The sequence below is a fragment of the Haemaphysalis longicornis genome, unplaced genomic scaffold (genome assembly GCF_048455015.1).
Source record: "Haemaphysalis longicornis isolate Haplotype H1 unplaced genomic scaffold, Haemaphysalis longicornis Haplotype H1 scaffold_4, whole genome shotgun sequence".
NCBI lineage: Eukaryota > Metazoa > Arthropoda > Arachnida > Ixodida > Ixodidae > Haemaphysalis > Haemaphysalis longicornis.
In genome coordinates, this window is record NW_027526361.1 from 89,119,348 (window position 1) to 89,134,871 (window position 15,524).

General features: G+C 48.1%; 1 protein-coding gene across 2 annotated transcripts in view; it reads left to right on the plus strand.

The window, feature by feature from the left end:
• Positions 1 to 9,427, plus strand: part of LOC144180428 (arylsulfatase B-like) — a 37,072-nt gene extending 27,645 nt beyond the window's left edge. For both annotated transcript variants that reach the window (XM_077708771.1, XM_077708770.1), the window contains 3 exons: positions 1,968 to 2,158; positions 6,032 to 6,283; positions 9,242 to 9,427. In XM_077708771.1, the coding sequence (XP_077564897.1) occupies positions 1,968 to 2,158; positions 6,032 to 6,283; positions 9,242 to 9,370 (572 nt within the window). In that variant the 3' untranslated portion in view covers positions 9,371 to 9,427. The remainder of the gene's footprint in view (positions 1 to 1,967; positions 2,159 to 6,031; positions 6,284 to 9,241) is intronic.
• Positions 9,428 to 15,524: the final 6,097 nt, after the last annotated feature.

A 15,524-nucleotide genomic window follows, 5' to 3' on the forward strand; every position in this document is an offset into this window, starting at 1 on the left:
GGAGGCTCAATTAGGCTGTTAAATTTGAGAGCCACCAAAAAATGGGTGTCACAGATTAAAGCAGGAGCAATAAATGGCCCATTTAGCACAACACCCAGCACCCAGCATTCACTGTTTGTGTCACTCCCCAGGAATTTGTGAGCAGCTGGTGACACAGCACCCTATATTGGAGGGGTTCCTTGTCTCAAGAGTAGAGGAGGAATGGCGATTACACACGACGATTACACACACAGACCTCAAAGAAGCACTCGGCGACGTTTAATTGTAGAATAATGCATCTGTATTCACAATCAAAAGGAGTACTTACATGTCCCAAGGGTTTTATTTTATTCGGCAGGACGTAGAAGGAAAGAAAGAAATATTTAAATGGACTCTGAAGTCATTTATAACTACTTGCTTGCAGACATCAAAGTGTGGAGCCCACAGCCCACAGACGTATCTGCAGCACAATTGCCCATTTGCGGTCACTTTTCGAGCCCTAAGGAACGCAGTCGCTGGAGCTCAGATATTTTTGAAGGCTAAGGGTCAGCTCGCTGCACAAGCGACCGTGGTGCGTATCTGTGTCCCGCAGCTCTCCTCTACTTTTCAATATGAAGGTAATATCCCTTCGGGCTTTTTAGAACATTGGCAACACGAACCTCTGCTACGTTGTCTTAAAAAAGTCCCTAGCAGCCTGGTAGCGCTTATATTACAGCGGAGCAATATTAGGTTGCCCTCACATAACTTTTCCATGTCCGTGGCACAAAACTCCCGAAGCCTAAAGTGAAAAAAGCAAGCACGTTTCGTGTGGAATCGAACCCGGATCCCTATGTTAGCAGCCGAGTGCATTACAACTGCGCTATCACGTCATGCATTGCAGTATCGGGACGTCATGGTACACTGCGTGCCTCATGGCAGGTGACGCCAGCCACATAGAGCTCTGGTTCTGGGAAAGCGGTCGATTGAAGTGTGGCTAATCGTTCTGTCGAAGTAATTCGCACCGAAAGACGAAAAAAAATGGAAGCGAACACTGCGGCACAGGTACGATGTAGTGCTCGGTAAAAAAAAGTCTTCAATAATTATCGCTGGGCTTTCATCTTCAACGCACGTATGCAAGCAGACTCAAGTTGGTCAGAGATTTTCGTGAAGGAACAGTGGTGAATTAAAAAAAATCAATGCCACTCCGCCGGCGAACGTGGATGACCACCGGAGCTGTGTACCAGGAGGGAGAGCGGGGGACAGGTTGTACACGTGTTCATTCACCGTACAAAGACGCGACATGGCAGAGCACAGTAACGAATCCTTACACGTCCCACGCACTTCGAACATTTCCACGTCATCCTTTTTAGTGTTCGTGTGCCAATTTTTAACCAAGCCACTATTAGTGTGACACGAAGAAGCTGATTGCAAACAATTTATACATTTGAAATGATTAATTTGCGTTAATTTTTTTTATTTTTTCCTGTTTGTTTTTACGAATTGATCTGCTTAATTCTAACTGCTAAACAGGTGAAACATCGTTGCAGCATATGGGCGCAAAATAGATGTGTCGGATTTCGCCTTCATTGGCGGTATTTGCCTATTCCTTTTTTCTCTTCAAATTTCGGATAAATTTGCTGTCCCCTTTAAATGGGGGCACTCGGCAAGCCAGAAATTAGCACGCCAAACTGATACGACTACAACTCCCCCCCCCCCCACACACGCACACACAAACACACACGCAAACACGCACACGCACTCACGCACACGCACGCACGCGCGCACGCACGCACACACTCGCACACGCACGCACACACACACACGCGCGCGCGCACACACGCGCACACGCACACACACACACGCGCGCGCGCGCACACACGCGCGCACGCACACGCACACGCACGCACGCACGCAGGCACGCACGCACACCTCTCCCGGTCATACAGCTCCTTCGAAATGATATCTCCACAGGGCAGAATGGCGAATTCGTTCTTTATTTTTTTATGCAGGAGGCCGCGTAGGGGATCTCGGAGCCTTAGATGGCGTGAACATGTGGCCAGCACTGTCGGAGGGTGGCCGGTCTCCTCGTACCGAACTGCTACACCAAATCGATAACTTGAGTGGGAACTCAGCCCTTCGTTTTCATAACTTCAAGCTGGTGCTTGGGAGTTACGGCGACTCCCTGGACAAACGCTTCGAGGTACGTCGCACGAACGCCATGGCCTCCATTTTATACTCTGTCCTGGATTTTAAGGATAGGCATCGGAGGACCTGTACTTCCTAGTTAACCGCCGGAAATGGCATGTGACCGTTTGTACGCTGCGTAGAGTGCCGTCCTGCGGTACTATAGCAGCTCCACTAAAGTGACGTCCACCGGCGTTCCGCAAGAAAACACCACCTTTGAAACTACTTTGCTCTTTCTAACTTAACGTAACGTAACATAACCTATCAACATAGTGGACAGAAAGCAACTGTTTTGAACACATCTAAAACACCAAAAACATCCACATTTTATGGGCGAAAGGAGGTAGACTCCAACCACTGCCCTTTGTGTCACGGGGCTAAGGCGTAATTTCTACCCGACTGTCGTATACTCCGAGTCGTGGATAGCCTAGTATTGAAAATACGAATTCTAACGTTAAAAAAAAGATTTTGACCTCACGCTTGCGCATTTTATCACTTAAATATGCACCTTGAAAAGATTAGTCGATAGTATTGACTATTTTCGAGATGAAAACGTAAGTTAGACCTCAAGCTTATACGTCTCATCTCTTGGATAGGCATTTCTAGTAGATGCCACTTTCAAGCGTCATTTTCAAGACCAGTAGTAAAAATAAACGTTGTTTCGTGTGTATACGCATTCTTCTTACGAATGACCGCTGTCAGCTCTTAATTAAGAAATGTAAAATTTTCTCATAACTTTGACCTAAATTATGCATCACTTGCATGACATGTGCCTAAAAGCTTCGCTGGTCATCCGCCTTCCCATGCAGAGTAAAATTACTTGTGATTTCTTTGTTTGAAAATTTGCCAGAATGATTAAAAGCGGCAGAGCAGATTGGCATGCGGAGGCGTATAATGAACTCCAAGGTCATCATTAAGAGATGGTGACAATGCAGCCCCGCCAAGTTAATGATGACCAACTTAGCACTGTTGGTCTCAAACATCGAGTGTAAAAGAAGAAAAAAGGCTGCCAATTTTGTGGCATAAAAATAATTAACTGAAAAGACTTACCGATACCTCAGTTGAGCTGTAGGTGTACTTATTTTACACCATAGACTGTACCGTCGTTATATCAAAACTGAGCCAAAATGTTATTATGCAAGTCCAGCAGTTTGATAGCTGGCAAATTTTACCTTGCATGGAGCTGCGTAGAGGAATATATGAATATCAACGTTACACGGAGCCTAATTAGCACGCAAATATTTGCTTATTTCATTGTAAATCCCGGAGAGTAATTTAAAGTACGATTTGAATATGAACGTTTGGTAGCAAGCATGCTCAGAACGTTGCTTCACCTGAGAAATATTATTTTATAAAGACAACCTGTACAACTTCCCGCTGTTAGGGTAGGGTAGCTACCACCGGCGGTTTTTTACGCCACAGTCTTTCTTCAGCATACTGCGGAGCTTGCACTGAGTCGCCCGAGGCTTCAGCAATAGCGAAGCTGCAGGATTTGTTTCTACGTGAGCATTGTAGGGCACATCACCACGCATTTGTACAAGTTTTAAATTGTTTATTTACATGTTCCGTCGTTGGTTTGCACTGTAGTAGTAGTAGTAGTCATCGTCATATGCATCGATATCGTCGTGTTCTTCATACCAAGCATTAAGCGCGAGACGCATGCACCAGAGAATGCGATTGGCATGCATGCGACAGATGGTAACGACTGAGCTCCGGTTTTGGCGTCGTACACTTGTCGGAGGAGGCTCACGACGTGCGACTGGCGAGCCAGATGCAATCGTACGGTCGTTGCGACCGTCGTGCAGCCTCAGCCAATGAGAGCCCGAAAGTGTCGTCATAATAACGTCACTACGGTATGTGTTCATCTTGGTGGAAAACGAAAGCGCTCAAAAAACAGGGACGAAGGAAGACGTAGACAGCACGGCGCTGTCTTCCTTCGTTCCTGTTTTTGAGCGCTTTTGTTTTCCACCAAGATGAACACATACCAACTAGGCCAACTTTCCGTTCTTCCGCGGTACATTTCGTCACTACGGTAGTTTCTTTCAAAGTCTCGAGGAGGCGCTAGTGGCAGTTCAGAGTATATTGAAGGGAACAGCGCGGGACGCGCTTGCGCGCCCTCCGCAGACAGTACAGACAGCTGTTAGACATAGGTTGCCAGCGGTACAACAGCATGGACGAGCGAAATCGTCGGTACTAAACGCCCGCACACAGCTTTACTGAACATATCAAATGCAATGTATAACGTAATAGCGCTATGCATTTTTACTCCAAGTTGATAAATATTCACTTTTCCTGCTTGGATTTCTCTTGAACATATCTAAATCGTGCGGAGTGCGCCTACACAAGGAAGCAACCATGGAGCGAAAACAGTGGGCGGAGCGACGCCGACCACGCATCGCACGCACGCATCGGAGCATGTGTCTCAAATTCACGCGTACGAATTGTTGTTGCAGTCATATTTCCGACCAGTCGTGCATCGCATGCGACGGCGTAGTACAGCGTGTGTGTCGCGCTTTACATGCGCAGTAGCGCTTGACGACAGCTGGGGCGCAGCGGCGGCCCGTACGTGCACGACGCGTGCGCGGCGTTCCTAAAGTCGCGTTGAGGTTCCGTGGAGCAGGTGTTGGGCCAGCTGTGGCGTTGCTAGTTGCTAGGCAAAGCAAGGCGCTCGTCGGGATTTTAGCCAGTTCTTTTTTTTTTTTCCTAAAGCCAGTGCGCGAGCCGGGGACGATCGACTGTCGCCGCGAGGCATGCGCTCACGGGTACGCTCGGCATTTTCTAACACCTCGAGGTTTTCACCCGTTTTTTTTTTTGTTTTTGTTTTTGATGAGGCCACTGCGCGTGTCGAGTGCGACGACGGTCGGAGGTCGCCGCGAGGCACGCGCTCCTGGGCACGCTCGGCATTTTCTCTCTCCTCGGGGTTCTCGCCAGTTTTTTTCTGCTAAAGACACTGCACGTGCCGAGATTATCAGCGGTCGCCGCGAAACATGCGCTCTCGGGCACGCGCGGCATGTTCTCGCTCCTCGTGATTTTTGCCAGTTCTCTTTTTTTTTTCCACTGCGCGTTCCGGAGATGATAAGTGGTGGCCGGGAGACTCGCACTCGCGGGCACGCTCGGAATTTTCTCGTTCCTTGGGGTTTTCTGAAGTTCTTTTTTTGCTAAAACCACTGCGCGTGCCGCGGAAGACATGTGGTCGCTCCGAGGCACGCGCTCACGCTATTTTCTCGCTCCTCGGTGTTCTTCAGTTTATTTTTCACTAAAGCCACTTCGAGAGCCGGGGACGATCGGCGGTCGCCGCGAGGCACGCACTCACGGGCGCGCTCGGAATTTTCTCGCTCCTTGTGGTTCTCGCCGAAGCCCACACAAAACCCCACTCCCTCCTTTCAGTAGTGGGTGGAGATGCGGACCAGTTCTGACCTCTCCGACCAGCAAACGTTAGTGGAGAGAGCGAAAAAGGCCGGTAGACTCAAATGGGCCCTGGACTGAGGGCTCCTTTCACCGGGCGGGTGCCCCTGACACCAGCACCTTGCCGTTCAATAAAAGTTTATTCCTCCTCCTTCTTGCTAAAGCCGTTCCGCGGGCCGGAGATGGTCGGCGGCCACCGCGAAGCACGCGCTCACGAGCACTCGGCATTTTCTTAATATTTTTTACGTGTTACCCAAACACGCCACACATTCCGGCCAGCTAAAACAGCTGTGCTGTTAAAAGTAATAAAGTAGTGTCAATGATGGAGCACCCGAAGGCATGCCAATGGTCGGAATTTCTTCTGAAATCACCCTTATGTGTTCATGTTTCGCTTCAGAAAATACACGTTTGGAATGACTGCATATGTGCTGAAGCAGCGAGAAATTTCGCTCTGTTACTGTGAGGGTTGTATGCTCTCATGCAGGTTATCGGGAGAACAAGGCCTTATGCAGACCTGAAAGAGTTGCGACAGAAGTCCCGGGTTGCAGCTGTTCTAAGGCGTTTCTACGGGAAAAGGAACCTGTTCCCGCAAGACAACTACTGGGCCAGGAGAGGAAACGTGTCATGCGGACAAAGCCACGGTAGTGAGAACTTTAGTTCAGGGCAACAATACTACCTCTTCGACCTGGATTCTGATCCATGCGAGCTCCGCAACTTGGCTTTCCAAAGACCAGCGGTAAGAGTGAATGTACCCAAGTGAACGCCCAAGTGAATGTACAAATCGGGTGGTTCAAGTTTTCTAAAAGCAGTTCGCACGTGAGATATCGTGTGATTGGTCCGCGCGCCTTGGTTATCATCCCGCTTTTCGCGTAAAGTCATCCTTGCACAAGAGCTATTCAATCGCAAACTATTTTTGTAATATCGTATGGGCAAACAGCTTTGTGAATTAGCCCCCCCCCCCCCCCCCCCCTGATAAGCCATTGGCGACGCTGTTTTCGCACACTTGTATTAATGTCCCATTCCAAGACCGAAATGTCCGTGTGTACGGAAGTAGCGATATCATGACATTCTTTTCCAAATCGTAGTGGGCTACTGAACCATTCGGCACTGCAGTTCAATATGCAATCAGGTGGGCTGTTATAGTGCAATCGAAGCAGCCATAACTCCAATTCAACGCGTCAAAATTGGAAGCATTCTAGATTTGGCAGTGGAAGGTCACTATCTATCAGGGATGGGTCAATTGTTTGAGAATTACAGCCTGTCCCAGGTGCTACACAAGGGTCCGAATCCGTCGTTAATGAAGTGCTTCTCGAAGTGGCAAGATCTCAACGCCAGCAAGCCTGGAGCTCGTCACCAAGCGATTGTCAGATGGAAGAGGCTGCAATGTTCTCCAGTCACTGACAGACGGAAACCTACCCACTGTTCGAATTCGGCGCTAGCATTGCCGATACTGAATTCACTGAAGAGGTTAGCAGTGCTTTCAGAAGACTAACTTCCATTTAAAGGGACACTGAAGTGAAATTGTCAAGCTCCCGTTTTTGCTTGCACTGCGTAGACTGGCTCAAATTAGCACACTTTTCATTGTTTATCCGGTTGACAAATCGGTAATTATTTTACAAAGCGCGAAAGAAGAAAAACTACCATGCGCGGTTTGCGGCGGCCGCACCAACTAAGGCTGTGACGTTGAGAGGAGGGGCGCCGTGATTGGACGATGCCCAAGGTTAGCAATCACACAAGTTTCGGTTTCGGTTTCGGTTCTGTAAAACATAACCAATGGCGTTGTTGGATGGGCATTCTCAATATCTCAGTAATCATCGTACCGCGCTTCTGCCATGTTGTCGGCTCTAAAATGCACAAGATAAGCCTCCCAGGACGGCTTGTAGTCGTAGCATTCACTAGCCGAGACCTACGCAGTGCATGAACGCCCTCCGCGTACCCGCAGACGCCCAAATGTCATGCGCTTTTCCCCCATATTTGGAGCTTGCCTCCCTCATGCCTGTATCGTAAAAAGCGTGTTCGCACCAGGCCAAGGGTCTGTTCATTCTGGCCTGTGCCCACTGCCTGCAAGCAGTCGGTGCTTATGGCAACAGCACGCCAACGAGAACTCGCTAGCGCGCCAGTGCCAGCCTGCGCGCGTTTTGTGAACTAGTTCGTGTAGCCATGCACGCTGCGGCCCAAAAAAAGGTGAACTCAATATAGAAAAGAGGGGCGGAAAACCATAAAGTTAACTTACAAAAAAAAGCACGTACCTGCGGGGATTCGACCTCGTAACTTGCAAAAAATTCGCGGCGACATACCTACGCCTCATACCACTGAGCCACGGAGCCGGACGCGGAGGCTTTGCTAATATAGGGTATATATTGTACAACCGGTTTACATTTTTATTTAGTTTTGGCATTTCAAGCAGCTTAGGTGACTATTTGTTGTACTGCGATCGTGCAGTAAGCGTCGCCCGAGTTTCCACAGTAGCTCACGTCTAGCAATTGCATTTCGTAGACGGAAAAGCGTTCGCAGATGCGTAGTCGTGCTGCTGACCGCTGTGCTTGTTCGCCCAGCGCAAAAAAGTGCTTCCCGCGCCCTAGTTTTACGCTGTACGGTAAAAATATCAGTTGATTTTATTTCATTAGTACCTATATTGACTTCGCTGACTCTTCTCCCGCCTTCAAGAGGCCTTATATTTTCCTACTGGCGTACCAGTCAGCGAAGCGTCGCATGTGCGCTTGAGCAGCGCTTGTGTGAAGCGACCTTGACTTGGAGCTAGATACAGTGTACAAACAAACCAAGTAAAGAAAGGCACGTTCTTCCATTCACAAACGTGTCCTGGCTTCGTTTCAACTAAGCGAACGAATTGCGACCAAGCAATTTTTTTTAACCTCCTTGATTGCGACGACCCGCCGGCGGCCGGCGGACGAAACGCTGGCCCGACTTACTCTGTCGGCCGGGGAGCCGTGCAGTAGCGCAGCCGTGGCGCAGCCAATTGCCAGCTCATCCCCTCCTGACGTCACACGAAAACGCCACAGAAAATGGGCGAGCGTAAAGAGAGGAGGACAGCATTTTCGAATTACTTTTTCTACTAAATAAAATCGCGTAAACGCGCCCAGAGTGGTCGAAACATGGCCTGGGGACTCCGGACTACAATTTGCGCTAGTAATCCCGCAATGTTTACATATCACTTCAGTGTCCCTTTAATGCAGTATAACATGGATCACTTAAGACCAAAATACTGGCGTGATTTTGACGTGTTTAATGCTTTCTATATTTTACGTTATCCAGACAACCAGAACACATGAGTTTTGTTTATTAAAACTGTACGGCAGCCAACTACCAGTGTTTCTCCACCAAACCGTTCGGTTGTTGGAGTTCAAGTCATTGGAAGCGGTTGAAGAAATACGCTAGAAACTTTCGCAAACGGTAGTTTTTGTAGTCTTACATTGAATCAAAAACCATGGAGCATAGCCTACTTCATTAAAATTGCGTACTGCTGCTTCACAGGCAGGTACCATGCACATAGGGACCCTAGGTCATGAAATATAAACAAAGCAATCGTCCTATATTGAACCCGCTTTTTAAAGAAAATTTCAACGCCGCATCATATTTTGCTGTTGAGCATTTTGTTTCATAAGACAAACTTTTCTGTCGCATTTCCCGTCACACTTTGGAAGCATTATTTACCCTTCGCTTCTGTGGGTTTCAGATGCTCGCTTTTCTGTTAAAGAAGCTGAAAGCCTACAACCAGACCGTTGTGCCAAGAATTGACCCCACCATTGACAGCAGAGGTTTTCCGGAGAACAACAACGGACTCTGGGGCCCCTGGATTTTGTGACGGCTTCCTTCAAGCTTTCCAGTCGTCCCTCACATAGACGAAGAACTGCCGCGTCGTAAATAGGAAGCGGAGAGTTCCAGCTGCGCCTTTTTTTCTTAACACAATGTTTTCTGAAGAGTGCTGTACTAAACGCAAGCCATGTGTTCACTTTGGTCGGGCTCTTACAAATAGTTCATTCACAAAGCAAGTTCATTCTCTACGACGTGCAAAAAAATTCCAAATCACTAAAACTGTTTAAAGTATATATCATTACCTTATACCCCTTTTACATTCATATTATTACGCGGCGGCAGGAGGAAAGACACAAACCATGGCAGATGAAGCGATGATTTAATGGGCGGCGATGATAGAACGAGCGAACACAGAAGTTATGCCACATTCAGAACGTTGTCTTCATCTGTTGGTCTTCCTTGGAGCAGTGCGCCACTGCCCAGTTCCTCGTTGTCTTATAACAATATTGGTAAAACCTGGCGTATTCTTTCGAGACAGATTTGCAGGGATCTTTGAAATTAGCGATTGTACTGTCGCTGACCATCGCTTGGGTTCACGTCACGCGGTGGATAGCCCCTGACGGCTTACTTTAGGTATAAATAAACACATTAAATTTGCAACCCCGGTACAGTATTGCCCACTTATTCCTGTTGAAACAGAGTGTGTATATGTGTTGTTGAACCCCCGCTGAAAGTACATCTTCATACACGCGACTGACGAAAAAAACTACGAAAAAACGTGTTCACCTCCATGATAGGGAAGCGGCTACGTGGAAAATTCTTTGCTATCACGATAGGTTTCAACCCCCTGAAACATCGCTTCACCCCAGGTCTGAAACGGCAGGCTACTTAATTTGTGTAGAATTTCCGGGACTTCTATTCCTCTCTGTATACTTTCATGTATCGGTGACACCTTACACGGGCTCAACGCCGAAAGTGTCTCGGGCTGCTTTTTTATTACTGCAAACGGAATCCAAGAATGCTTTCTTTCCAAGTATACAAATCTCACGTGCATAAAAATTTCCCAGTAACGCCGCTTGACCGTAAAGAAAGACTTAAGATAGTGCCTTTCACCGGCAGCGTCAAAAACCCCGAAATAATACGGGGCTATGTTCATATAAAACACGTTTTGAAGCCAGCAGCGCGAAAACTCACGAGTAGAATCAGCTGGAACTATAACGCCGGCAGCTGTACGGACGCTGGATGCTGTTATGTTCATGGATTCTGGATAGCTTACACGGTAGCGCCAGCTGTGGTGACGCTTTACGTCACCATTCTTCGAGAAAAAAATCCCGAATTCCACAAATTGGTAACAATAACTGCGTTGAAACAAACATGCGTGTGGCGTCATTTTGAAAGCTTTATCGTGATTGACATATTTACAAGTTGACTTTTCGGAATGGTGAGCACTATAACGAGAGCATCGAGAAATACGAGACGTAGAAAGAATACGCCTGTGACTGGAACCAGGCAGTCCCGTTGGCGTTGCGCACCCGTTAAAGGGACACTGAAGTGATTAGTAAACAATGCGGGATTACGAGCGGAAATTGTAGTCCGGAGTCCCTAGGCCCTGTTTCGACCACTCTGAGCGCGTTTACGCGAATTTATTTAGTAGAAAAATCAATTCGAAAATGCTGTCCACCTCTCTGAACTCTCGCCCATTTTCTTTGGCGTTTTCGTGTGACGTCAGCAGGAGAGGAGCTGGCAATTGGCTGCGCTACTGCACGGCTCGCCGACCTTCCGCGACCGAGTCAGTCGGCCCAACGTTTAGTCCGCCGGCCGCCGAAGGCTCATGGCAATTCGCTCGATCAGTTGAAACTAAACCACAATATGTTTGTGAATGGAAGAATGTGCCTTTCTTTACTTCGTTAGTTTGTACTCAGTATCTAGCTCCAAGTCAAGGTCGCTTCACACAAGCGCTGCACGAGCGCACATGCGACACTTCGCTGACTGGTACGCCAGTAGGAAAATATAAGGCCTCTTGAAGGAGTAGAAGAGTCAGCGAAGTCAATATAGGTACTAAGGAAATAAAATCAACTGATATTTTTACCGTACAGCGTAAAGTAGGGTGCGGGAAGCACTTTTTTGCGCTGGGCGAACAAGCACAGCGGTCAGCAGCACGACTACGCATCTGCGAACGCTTTTCCGTCTAAGAAATGCAATTGCTAGACGTGAGCGATTGTGGAAACTCGAGGGACGCTTACTGCACGAGCGCAATACAACAAATAGTCACCTAAGCTGCTTGAAATACTAAAACTAAATAAAAGTGTAAGCTGGTTATACATTATATACCTTATATTTCCCCTGTGGGCAGCGCTCTCGCCCGTGGCCGTGTGTTTTGGAGCGCTAGGTATGTCATCGGAAATGTTTTGCCCGTCACAAGTTCGAATCCACGCCTATACAAGCTTTTTTTTTTTATAAGGTAACTTTTTCGTTTTTTGCCGATGTTTTCTATACTGAGTTCACCTTTTTTTGGGCCGCAACATTCACTGCTCCACGAACTAGTCCGCAGAACTCGCGCAGCCTGGCACTGGCGCGCTAGCTAGTTCTCGTTGGCGTGCTGTTGCCATAAGCACCGACTGCTTGCGGGCAGTGGGCACAGGCCAGAATGAACAGACCCTTGGCCTGGTGCGAACACGCTTTTTACGATACAGGCATGAGTGAGGCAAGCTCCTATGGGGGAAAAGCGCATGCATTTGTGCGTCTGCGGGGACGCGGAGGGCGTTCATCCACTGCGTAGGCCTCGGCTAGTGAATGCTACGATTCCAAGCCGTCCTGGGAGGCTTATCTTATGCATTTTACAGCCGACAACATGGCAGAAGCGCGGTACTACGATTACTGGGATATTGAGAATGCCCATCCAACGATGCCATCGGATGTCAAACATGTTGTTTTACAGAACCGAAACCGAAACCGAAACTTGTTTGATTGCTAACCTTGGGCATCGTCCAATCGCGGTGCCCCCTCCTCCCAACGTCACAGCTTAGTTGGTGCGGCCGCCGCAAACCGCGCATGGTAGTTTTTCTTCTTTCGCGCTTTGTAAAATAATTACCGATTTGTCAACCGAATAAACGATGAAAAGTGTGCTAATTTGAGCCAGTCTACGCAGTGCAAGCAAAAACGGGAGCTTGACAAATTCACTTCAGTGTCCCTTTAAGGGATGCGTGCGAAGGGGCTTTTTCCATTTAGGGCCATCTTCGAGGGATGGGAAACATAGCATAAAAAGCAGTTTTGACGTGTCGTGACAAACGTAACACTGGCTATAAAAGCATACGCCTTCTCGGTAAGAGATGCCGCGCGATTCTCCAAGTGCGACGTAGGTTGGACAAAATGCAATATTTCACTGCTTTATTCGAAATGATCTTTTTTAATTTCGAGAAGTGCACAAATTTTTTTGCGGCTCAGCAAAAGCGATACATCTCATAACGCGTCAAAATAAGACTTCGGGTACACTTAGGTTGTGCTTGGCACAAATGACAGCATATGTAAATTACTTCCCCGTGTCACCATGACTGTCAACTCTACGCCAGGCTTCAAGTTTTCCCCAACCGAAGCAGAACATACTGTATAAAAGTCGATAGATTAACATGATAACATCGAGGTGTGTCCGAAGAACGGCAGGTTCCTACTCCTTCTTCGTGATATGGTTGCTGGTGAAATAGCAGCAGATTTCTTTGTTTAGAGCCATGAACACGAGTGAGCCGGGGCGTGTACGTTTCATAGCACTCGGTCTTCCAGATTAACTTTCCTCGGGAATGTCGATACACCCTCTACTCCCCCTTTTTTCTCATCTATTCTTGAGCCCACCTTTCACACGACATACGCATACGCACCCATTTCCACACACATGCGCATGCCCACACAACCGCATATGAGCTGGGCGCACACACGCACGCACACCCCCACGCACATAAACGTGCGCACGCTCACATGCGCAAGAAATCTGCAAGCACGTTCGCACCATACATACACACGCGCGAAAACCCAAGCACACCGTCACATGTACACATGCGCACCCAGGCAAGATCAAGTACACATGCCCATCCCACCGAGCACGGGTGTGCTCATCATAGGCTTCGCGTGCAGCCGCAGATGTAAACACCTTTTTTCTAGTCCCACCGCCCATTTGGCTATTGCGCAGTCGCACATTTCAAACTGCACCGCAAACACCCCGAAAGCTGCATGCTAGCCAAGCTCACGCGCCCCTCCACTGCAGTCTCTATAACCCATCTCGGTGCAAACGCACACAACGAGGTTCCTGACATTTCTTCTTCTCACGGGGCGAACCTGGCGGTAAATGAGCCGTATGAAGTGAGATGGCTTCCCGGCGGCCATTTAGGTTGCCGGTTTTTCGCCGGCACGCTCAAAACATTCTGCCTTCCGGCTCGATTTGGCGTTAAGATTTGGCCATGCTTCGTTTGCGCGTAGTATGGCGGTCGTTTCGATGTTGCCGAAGACTAGCGATGCGTTTATTCAACGTTCTGAACGCAAGCCATCCTGTTGCAGGGGCCGACATCATGGTCGTTTCCGGGATGTAGGTAAGGCCATGGAGGAAGAAAAAGTTAGGAGACGGCGCCGCCGGAGAAACGTGAAGCCTATACATAAAAAGTAAAATCGAAGTCGGCCCAGGCGTCACTGCACCACGTGACCCCACCGCACCGCCTCTGTATGGGCCGCCGCGCTCTTCAATTTCGTCTGCTCGAAACTGCTCTGCGGCCCGTTGTCGCGAAGCCTGCTATATGTTGGTTTTTTTTCCCACGGCTTTTGTCTTCCGCACGTACGCGGCACTCCTGCCCGCACACGGGCATGAGATCGCCGAGCAGACAAATGCAGGAAGGACGGGGAACAGCTACCGCCAACGAAACACGAGAGATGCCCCGGAGTCGGAGACCGCCGCCGCCGCCGGCCCACCCGACCTTGGAGGGCCGACTGCGGCGGCTTGAGAAAGGGAAACGGCGGAGGGAGCGGCTTCAACGGACCTGGGCTTGCGAAGGCTAGCTGCGTGACGTCATGCCGTCTCCTAACTTTTTTTTCCTCCATGGGTAAGGCGACCTCGTACAGCCGGGCTAAGTTCAACGCAGGTGTGAGTGACGGTGCTCGCTAGAAAATATTCCTTCCCTGTAAGCGTCCAATCCATAGATGCAAGCTTTTCTTCGGCATATTGAACAATAGTGGCTGTAGTAGAAGTTACCGACTGCATATTTCCACAGGCGCTTGTTTACAGAAAACATAAAGTCATGGATCTGCAGTAGTAATATAGCATATCATGTCAGGACACGTGTGCCTGGTAAAAAAAAATGGTTGTCTTTCACCAAGTCCTGATGAGCATAATTATGCCATATCGTAAGGATTAGGTGGAGATTTGGCAGGATTTGCGTGACGTCTCTTGCTGCGAGAGACAGTGGTGTTTGATGGGGTCCAAAGTTATTCTCAAAACCGGCGTAGGGAGTAGCGTGAGAAGCAAGGTTTCGGAACTCACTACTCTTTATGAGAAAAGGGGTCGTTTTATCCTACACATTCAGAAGGGTACCACTCCTGCCTTTCGGGGCACACGCGAACGGAAAAGCTTTGGGAAGTAGGCCAAACACGCTCCCTGCAATAAATTAACCTAAACTATACTTTTTAATTTTATTTATTTATTTATTTATTTATTTATTTATTTATTTATTTATTTTGTAGTGGGGTTTATTTAGACAGCCAAGGAACCGAGGGACTCAAGCGACGGAGACCGAAGGAGCTCGAGGAGCCGAAGAAGCAGGGGCAGCCAGAACTGAACTCGATCACGCTGCGTATGCTGCGCACTTGATGCGTGGGGATCGTCCGTGGGGATTGCCCTGCTTCAGCTTGAATTTCGGCCTGAGCTTTAATCCCTTGACCCGGACCTCTCTTCTTCGTTACAATTTATTTATTTATTTATTTATTTTTATTTATTTATTTATTTATTTATTTATTTATTTATTTATTTATTTATTTATTTATTTATTTATTTATTTATTTATTTATTTATTTATTTATTTATTTATTTATTTGATCATACTGCAGCCTCGTTGGGGCTGAAGCAGGAGCGGAGGCAGGTACAAAATATCGAATCAGAAAGCCAGGATACGGAAATGCATGACTGAAAACAAACCAGACTATTTGCCTCACAGGCAGAACAGCAAGCG